At 40.3% G+C, this 10,249-nt stretch overlaps 1 protein-coding gene across 1 annotated transcript in view; it reads left to right on the top strand.

The window, feature by feature from the left end:
• The window catches only part of dnajb12a (DnaJ heat shock protein family (Hsp40) member B12a), a 59,561-nt gene that overhangs the window by 31,732 nt on the left and 17,580 nt on the right, over window positions 1-10,249 (top strand). Inside the window, 1 exon segment of the mRNA XM_084322113.1 lies at window positions 1,817-1,962. Within this exon segment, the coding sequence (XP_084178239.1) occupies window positions 1,817-1,962 (146 nt within the window).

Raw genomic sequence — 10,249 nt, 5'->3', positions numbered from 1 at the left:
CACGTTCCACACACCTGTAGCAGAGGGGCCTGCGTGCGTCTGACCCGTTAGGCCAGAAGGTCACAGCGAAGACCAGAGGGAATCGATATCCACACGCTTTCTATCCACATTCCCCAACTTGAACCACCAGGTCACCACCACTGCAATATCGTGGTGGACAAGCATGCCCTCTTGAGCTGGGACGACATCATCAAACTAACCCATGCCAGTCTGGTCTTCAAAATCCTCCATGGTCTAGCCCCACCGCGTGTAGCCTTTTTTACAACGCATCCGCGTTTCCGGCGCTCTGATTGGCCAGGTCATGTGACATGTGCGCCCAATAGCGTGTTTGCCCATTTCCACGTCGAACAGCCTGCAAACTACCTCGCGTTCTATCGCCATGCTCTAAGACAAACTCTAACCTTAACCAACTTCAAAATTAGTGCCTAAGCTTAACCGTCGAAAGAACTTGCCGTCACGCTCTAAGACAAACTCTAACCGTAACCAACTTCGAAGAGTGCCTAAGCTTAACCAGTGTAGAAACTTGCCGTCCTACGATTGGCGCTCATGTCACATGACCTGGTCAATCGGAGCGCAAAACGGGAACCCGGAAACGGCGATGCGTTGTAAAAAGGCTTCAAGCAGCCCCACCCCCACTTTCCGATTTTTTCACCCCCAGCAGCAGGTTCACCAGAACCGTTGTACCGGGTGACTTGGCTGTTCCACTAAGGACAAGTACATTTAGCCATCAGCCGTGAGAGCTGCCAAGACCTGGAACTCCATTCCAAGTTACATCCGCAATATATAGAAACCCACAGATCATTCAAACACACTTTCAAAACATGGTTAAGAAATAACTACACATGTGAACACAACAGCCCTGCCGAACCCCATATGAATGAATGAATGAAAAGTTTATTTTTGAACATGTAATTCTCCATTTCCTCCAAACAAATCACGGTATCTTGTTCCGTCAAACCAAACAATCATAACGACAAATTAAAAAACATATATATATAGCACCTGAGGAAGCGATAGCGAAACGCGTTGTGCAACAATAAATAAGCAAAAACGAGTCCTGTGGAGTGTGCGGTCCCTTCTTTCCCTTGAAGGTTTTCTCCTTTTAGTTTATATATATATATATATATATATATATATATATATATATATATATATATATATATGATATATATATAAAAAAAGGAATTATAAACAAAAGGTCAAGAGCAATGTGTTTGGCTAGCAGACATGTCCAAAAAAGGAGTAGATGGAAGCTACGCTTATTGATCCCTACCCCCTTACATTTATATTTGTTCTTCCATTAATTTGACTAGATATAACATAATTTAGTATATTACAATATAGAATATACTTTTAACTTATATTAAATACATTTTTTTTTTTAACTTGATTCACTTGACAGCAGTGAATATAGTACAGCACTACAAACACAAATATAACATAACTTTGTTTATCCTCATTACTCATTTCTGTATTTCTCATATGCTTGCCTGTACCCTAATATGTAGAATTTTGTTTGTTTGTACATTCTCTGTACATGTCTGATGTAAATATTTTGCATGATGTGTTTTTAACCTGTTCTTAATGACCTGTATGCCATATATATGTTATGCTTTCTTTTTTTAGCTGGCTTTTTAACACCAGGCCCACGGACAACAGTTGAAAATGAGCTTGGCTATAACACTGTCTCTCTCACACATTTTACTTTGTGTTCATTAATGTGTGCTGTTGTCCCTGCTGTTCAAATCAAGTTTAAACTGAACCTGAACCGCTTCGCAATCTGTGACTCATCATCTCTGGTTCGCCTCCTCGACAGGATCAAGGGCTGCAAAGACTACTACCAGATCCTGGGCGTGGAGAAGGACGCGGCGGAGGAGGACCTGAAGAAGGCCTACAGGAAGCTGGCTCTGAAGTTCCATCCAGATAAGAACCACGCGCCGGGCGCCACGGAAGCATTCAAAGGTACATTTTTTTTTACAGTGGAATAGAATAGAAATACTTTATTGATCCCGAGGGGAAATTCAGCAGCACTACAGATCGCCTCACAATAGACATTTAGGTATGGTAAAAAAAAAATCACAAATAAGAATAAAAACACAGTCTGGGATATACATTCTAAATATGTATATACAGCCAAAAATATACAGTAATAAATGTAGAAGAAAATGTAAAGTGTCGTGAGGGTAAAAAGTCATGGGTTCAAGTTCAAGTTTCTTTAATAGTTGTCATACAGAAGTACAGAATACTTTTATACAAAATGCTTCTTACTGTTACGCTCCAGAGACTGTGCTAGACAAGATAAGTATGAAATAAAATAGTATAGCATGTAAAATAGAAGTAAAAATAGAGGTCACAGTGTTCAGTCTGTACATATGTACAATGTTCGATGCAGAATAGAAGTAACTGAGTTACCATACAATATACAATATACTATGCAATATACTAATATACAATACTATATAGTGCAAAGCAGAAATGGGATGAGGTACACCGTACAATTTAGGTATAGTCACAACTCGGATGACCAGAGTTTGTCAGTGAGGCACGGTGATATAGTCTTGATGGCTGTCGGAATGAAGGACTTCCTGTGCCGTTCAGTGTTACATGTACTACCAGAGTGTCTTTATACCTGTATCACTGTACATATTAATACTACAACTCTGTACATACAACTGATTATCACTATATTTGGTAACGGAACGTAGACCAATCTCAGTCACTCTTATTGTCTGGGACCAAATTCGGCCACGCCCCATTTTGCGCGACATCCAGGCTTTTTTTTACCGTCAGCGTTTGGGAATTTCATGTCGACAGGTAGATGAAGTGAAATTATACTTATTTTAGAATATATAAATCAAATTTCATGAGTATTCATCTATATTTAGTAATCTAAAGACTATTAGATATGAACCTATGTACCAGTAAAAAGTGGGAATCTCTAGAATGTGTTTTGGGCGACGGTGTTTACGGAAGTGCGGTAGCCTCTCAAGGTGACGTTATACTATAACTTACACAACACTTTCTGTTGTCAGTAGATGGCAGCATTGGTTTAAAATTAAAAAGTGAAAATGTGAAAACTACAAAATTAATACAATTCCCAAGACCTTTAGCACAGGTCACAGGTCACTGGGACGCGTCTATTCTTTGACGCGATCTGAACAGCGTTAAACTATTATTGGGACCCGAGTACAGTGATCGAGAATGGTCACCCAATTATCTTAACAAAAGTGCATCATTAGCATTATGTTTGTTGTCTAAACGGGAACATAATGGTACAATTTAAGATTTGAATGTTATCTGCATATAAAGGACAAATAAAACATCGTTAATTTGTAAGAAACCTCAATGAATTTTGTCATGTTTGTTTATGTGTTTGTTTAAAAAATAATAAAAAAATAAAATACAAAAAAAATACAAGAAACCTCAATTAAAACGGCGCAGGGTAAGTTATATTCGCTATTGTTATGAAAATGTGATAGAATCCTATAAAAATGTGGACGCATTTGGTCACCGTGACGTTAGTACTAATCTATATATTATACAGTCAGTTTAATAATTTAATGACCTGTACGTTGTATATTAATATTGCACTTTACTGTTACATTTGCACTCTGGTTGGATGCTGAACTTCTTTTCGTTGTACTGTACTTGTGCTGCATGATGACAATCCATTTGAATCTAATGCAATCTAAAAAGAGAAGGCACATTCATACTTCATATAGGATGGATGGTCATTACCGTCTATAGATTCAGATTACTTTATTCGCCATTTATGTAAACGTGCAATGGAACGTGATACGACAGTACAGTGCATAAACCTTTTTTCACAAATAAAAATAAGAATAATAAATAAAGTGCAAAACAGGACAGAACAGTGGGACAACGATAAGACAATAAGGTGCAGTGGTTGGAGACATGTTAACAAAGTGCAAAAATCCAGCCCTAGCGGCTAACCATAGAGGGGGGGGGGGGAGCAGGGGGACACCTGACTCGTTTACCAGGCGAGCTGCTGAGGGGAAGAAACTCAGTCTATGACGGGACCTAAGTGTCTTGGGCAGCCGTAGCCGCCTGCCGTGGGGGAGCATGGTGAAGAGGTCGTGACCCGGGTGGGTGAGGTCTGCCATGATCTTCCTCGCCCTCCTCAAGGCCCTGGTGGAGTCAGTGTAGGGACTCGAGGGAGGGAAGGGGGCAGCCGATCACCCTCTCCGCCGAGCGTATCACCCGCTGCAGCTTGACCTTGTCCCTGACCGTGGCCGCAGGGAACCAGGTGATGATGGAGAGGGTGAGGATGGACTGGATGATGGCGGTGTTAGAACAGGACTTTAGAAACGAGAGAGTTCCCTCGCGATCCTTCCTTCCTCACCCGAAACGCGACAAATCTGTTCTCCCGCGGGTTGATGCCCTGGTCGTACATTTTTATTTACTTATACATATTTGTACTTATGTTATTGCACATACCACTGTATTTTATTGTATATAAATACCTGCTTTTTTATTCTGTTAATTGTCGCTTTTTTTATTTCTTGATGCTGGGGAGCAAACGGAGAGTAAGAATTCCATTGTACTTGTTGCATCTGGCAAATAAAACTGAATGTGAATGTTGTTAATTAATAAACCCACCCTTGGCCTCAGTGGAGACCTCGCACCCCAATCTAATATAGAGATTAAAGATGCAGTCTCCTGAAAGGCGCTATATAAATCCAAGATATTATTATGTATATATAATATATATATATATATATATATATATATATATATATATTAGAGGTGGGCATAGATTAATTCTTTTAATCTAGATTAATCTATCTGCAATCCTAGATTTAATCTAGATTAAAATGGATCAAAAAAAAGAAAAAAAAACTTGCCGAAGGCATTCAAAATAAGTGTGTTCTACCCAAATAATGACCAGAAGTAAGTCCTTACTTTTTCTTTCCTCCTTATGTTTCTCAGGCCAGGTGGCCCATTACACCATGAGCCCATCTCCCGTTTCCAAAATGCATTACAGACTGTTTGAAAAAGCTGTTTTGCTATGATAATTGGTAATGAAATATCAAAATAATGTTCAATAAGATGTACTTGTGTTTAATAAGTTGTTTTATTCAGAAGTTAACACAAATAAATAATATTACCAGTACAGTACAGTATCTAGCACTCTCAGGAGCAAAACAGAAAGAATCATTTCAAACTTGAACTATGTGACATGGCTTGAATCAACTGCTCCAGTGGAGTTGCTCAGTGGCCAATGGTGTCAACTGTGGGTGTACTGGGCAGCTCCCAGGTGTGAATGGAACTGTGTGAATGAAGCAGGGCGTTCCTGAAAAAGAGCATCTGTGCTCAGCAAACCTACCCTGGGTAAATAAAGGTAAAAAAAAAAAAAAACTTTTTTTTAAATTTTTTTTTAGATTAATGCGTTAATTATATTATCGCGCGATACTAGTATAGCGTTAACGCAGCACGTTAACGCCGTTAACGGCCCAGCTCTAATATATATATATATATATATATATATTAGGGGTGGGAATCACCAGAGGCCTCATGATACGATATTATCACGATACTTAAGTCACGATACGATAGTATTGCGATTCAAAATATATTGTGATATGCTGAGTATTGCGATATATTGCGATTTATTACCTTTTTCAACTGCAAAGTAAACGATGTCAACCTGTTTTATCTAATAAAATAAAGTTTTCAGTCTGTTCATCTCACTTCAATAATTTTTATTGCAGAACATGGTATTTTCTCAAGCAGACGGATGTAAACACTGTAATCTGTGTTGCATGTTCCTGACAAACTGAACTGTTTGTATTAGGGGTGCACGATATTGATTTTGACACCGATAACTTTATGCTCCTCAAGGCCGATACCGATAACCGATATTTATTGTATTATAATTTTTTTTTAAATGTATATTACTGTAGGTTTGACCTAACCAGATTTATCATGACATGAGCGTTACTACTATGAACAAAACAAAGTTTTGACTGATAAAGTGACCATATTTATTTTTCCAAATATAATTTTAATCAGAAAATTCAAAATCCGTCAATAACTTATAATACATCCAACCTAAGTCACCTGCAACATCACCACCGCTACGACGACGCGCGAGCAGCTAAAGCTGCTGTGAATCCAAAGCCAGCTACAAAGGAACCCGCGGCGCTTGTACCTATTGACGAGGCGTTTTCTAAATTAAAGAAGTTTGACAGAAATGACCCAAGGGCTCAAGTCGCTAGCTTTTAAGCAGTGCTTGGTGGTGCAAATTAACCTGGCTACTACGGAGCAATAAGTGACTGCGTATTCAACCAAGGGTTGCCTCACAGCAGCGTTAGCTCCTCGCGCGTCGTCGTAGGCTTTTAACACAATAACACACCATCGTAGCGGTGGTGATGTTGCAGGTGACTTGTTAGGTTGAATGTGTTATAGCTTGTTGCCCTTTTCCCTCCTCATGGAACTTCTGCATTGCATTTTTTACAAATAGCAAGCGAACCTTTTTCCCCACACTACTGACGCCATCTTTGTTTACATCCGCGCTGCTTCAGAAACTTACGTGGCTACGTCACAGCCAAGAAAGGGAGCGCTGGATTTGTGTAAAACTCCCTCTTCCTAAACCACACGCTATCAGTCGTACCACAGTACTGGCAAAACGGGAGGAGCCTACAGTAAAAGAAAAACGCCCTTCATCCCATTCCACCCACACCGCATTTTTTTTTACCAAGAAATATATTATATTATCGGAGCTATCAATAACTTTATCGGGATGACGTCATAATTGCTGATATTGGCCCGATAATTATCGTGCATCCCTAGTTTGTATTAGTCATATTCCAACTTAACTGAATGCACATGTGTGTGTGTGGACTACTGTACTATTACAGGTATTGAAATGAACAATGCAACTTCCTTATACATTTACATTTACATTTAGTCATTTAGCTGACGCTTTTATCCAAAGCGACTTACAAGTTCTGTGCGACAAGACAGCAAGAAGGATACAACTCTATCAGCTGAGTAACAATGTTCATCAAAGTGTTGCGTGTTACAGTGTAGGTTAGTTTATTAGGACAAGTGCATGACATTAAGGTTAGTCGGGGTTAGATTAAAAAAAAAATATATATATTGTATCGCGATACTATACTGTATCGATATTTTCCTCCACCACTAATATATATATATGACTGATTGAGCTGATGCACAGCGTTGTCCAACCTTATTTCTTCTTGACGTTGGTTGGCGGCAGTGACTTCACCAAACACAAGGAGGCCAAGCAAGCCTGACGAAGCTGTAGGCGAAACACATTGTTTGCATTCAACTCGCATTTAAGATAAGACGTTGCTTTGTTGATCCCCTTGGGGAAATTCGGGTGGCATGGGGGAGGGGAGAGGAGGTACAGGTATGGGCAGGGTAACGGTAGAAAGACATAAATATATAGTCAATCAAATAAAATCGGAATATATAAAAACGAGAAAAATAAACTGTGTAAACAATATAATTAACTCTGAATATAAAAATATGAGAAAAATAAACGGTGTACACGGTGATGGTCTGTAGCCTAACTGGCATGATATACGCTGTAGTCCTCATCTTGGCTAGCTCCTCATAATGGTTCTCCAGGTGGGAGGGGGAGGGGGAGGGGTTCTCCAGGCTAGCGGCCATCTTCCTTCTCATCCTCCTCCAGAGAGCAATTCAGCCGACTTGTGTGCTGTCTGTGTACTGTTAATTGCTCATAAAAATATAGATATTTTTGATTTTCAAGTTTTCACCAGTGCTGGGGGTTGTACAATAAAAATAATAATAATATAATACATTTCATTTTATATAGCACACTTTAAACTCAACGAGATCTCGAGGTGCTTCACAGCAAAATGGAAAATAAAAGGTTAAAAGTAAAAAAAAACACAAAGACATAGGAGCAGTAAAAACAGGCCCTAGTGGAAGATAGAGTAAAAATAAGTGAGTTTTAAGGCTGGCCTTGAAGGCAGCAAGGGAGTCTGAGGCTGCGGTTAGACTTTCGTTTCATTTTCAGATGAGTTTCGCCGCAACGTAGCGGGAGGTGGGTCACACTTTCGTTTTGTCACCTGAGCACAGTGATGTAGTACACTGCCAAAGCAGTAGGTGGCGAACATGAAGGCAATTTTCAACCAATCAGAACTTGAATGTGCCAATACACTTCCTGCAAAGAAAATGTCAACAAGGCGGGCGCCGCCATCTTTGCCTATTTACCCAATGCAGCACTTCTTTTTCAGCAAAGTGTAATAAAAGTGCAATAAACAAAACGGATACATTCACTGTGTGTTCTGCCTCTCATTTGTTGATGAAACAAAACTAACATCAACACAAGTGACCACCAAGAGCGGATAGTTTAGTCTCAAAAAAGATCGGTGACTTTGTTAGCTACATTGTTAGCTGCATGCTAACGTGAATGGAATATGCCATTATAACAGTATAGCATTGTGGCTAGAAGCTAACGTTAGCTCACGCTAGTTAGCCAGCACCAAACTGATGATATCGGGAGCTATCAGTAGCTAGATAACATTAGAGACAACGCTGTGTGTATTAAACAAAGGTGAATAGATGACTGGGCCATTTTGTTTAATGCTTGTTAAGATTGAAAGAGGAGCTCTGAGCTAACAGGGTCTGATAGCTAACGTTAGCCAGCTGCTCATGCAATCGGTAATGCTAGCAGAATGAATGGATGTAAACTTTATTTGCATAATGGGTACAATACGGCTCAATACAAACAATTGTTAAGGGAATGCAGACTGTTGTAGCTTGGACTGGGGTCCTTATAACAATAACTTGACAACACATGGTAGCTGCAGCTATTTGGGACAGCTCTGTTGTCACCGGAAGGGCACGCAGATGGTATCTACAAGAACAACAACGGCTCCGTGCAAATTACACGACTGTTGTCGGCGAGTTTTGGCGCTACTCCAAAACGGAAAACACAATTTAGCGTTTTCAGTAGGGCCACAACGTATCCGCCAAAAAACGCATTTCTGTGTAAAAGGGACAGCAAACGTATTCAAAAACGTATAAAAACGAGCACAAAAACAGTCAGTGTAACAAGCGCTGACGGACCCTGGCAGCTGATTCCCCAGTGTGGAGAAAGCACGGTGCCCCATGGGGTCGACAGCCTGGTGCGTGGGATGGAGAGGAGGTGTTGTTGGCTGCCAGACCTGAGTGTCCTGGACGCAGGTTGAGGGGAGAGGAGGTCCTGGAGGCGGGTCGAGCCGGAGTGGTTTATGGCCTTGTAGACCAGCAGGAGAACCTTAACTCTTTCACTACCACACTACAGGCGGTTAACCCTTTCACTACCACACTACAGAAGGTTAACCTTTCACTACCACACTACAGGCGGTTAACCTTTCACTACCACACTACAGAAGGTTAACCCTTTCACTACCACACTACAGAAGGTTAACCTTTCACTACCACACTACAGAAGGTTAACCTTTCACTACCACACTACAGAAGGTTAACCTTTCACTACCACACTACAGAAGGTTAACCTTTCACTACCACACTACAGAAGGTTAACCTTTCACTACCACACTACAGACAGTTAACCATTTCACTACCACACTACAGACGGTTAACCATTTCACTACCACACTACAGAAGGTTAACCTTTCACTACCACACTACAGAAGGTTAACCATTTCACTACCACACTACAGACAGTTAACCATTTCACTACCACACTACAGACGGTTAACCATTTCACTACCACACTACAGACGGTTAACCATTTCACTACCACACTACAGACGGTTAACCATTTCACTACCACACTACAGACAGTTAACCTTTCACTACCACACTACAGACAGTTAACCATTTCACTACCACACTACAGACGGTTAACCGTTTCACTACCACACTACAGACTGTTACAGGGTGTCCGCGGATCCTTAAAAAGTCTTAAAAGGTCTTAAATTTGTTTATCAATAATTAAGGCCTTTGTCTTAAAATGTCTTAAATCCATTTTCAGAGGTCTTAAAAATGCCATAGAAAGGAAAGATAAAATGCAATGTCATCTTATGTTTTATTATGAAATCTGGGGGAAAACGGTTAACGGGAAATAAAGTTTGACTTTTCATTGACCGTGTTGTAGAATCACGCAGACCGGAATGGGGCGGAACCAACAATGAGTTGTGTTGGGCCGGGGAACCATGATTTCAGCAACGGAGTCTAGCTAACGTTAGCAAGGCGAAGCGATAACGCTAACATTACGTTTAGTTTA

Source organism: Notolepis coatsorum, assembly GCF_963971535.1.
Source record: "Notolepis coatsorum genome assembly, chromosome: 9".
Taxonomy (NCBI): Eukaryota; Metazoa; Chordata; class Actinopteri; order Aulopiformes; family Paralepididae; genus Notolepis; species Notolepis coatsorum.
This window is presented reverse-complemented; position numbering and strand designations above follow the sequence as displayed.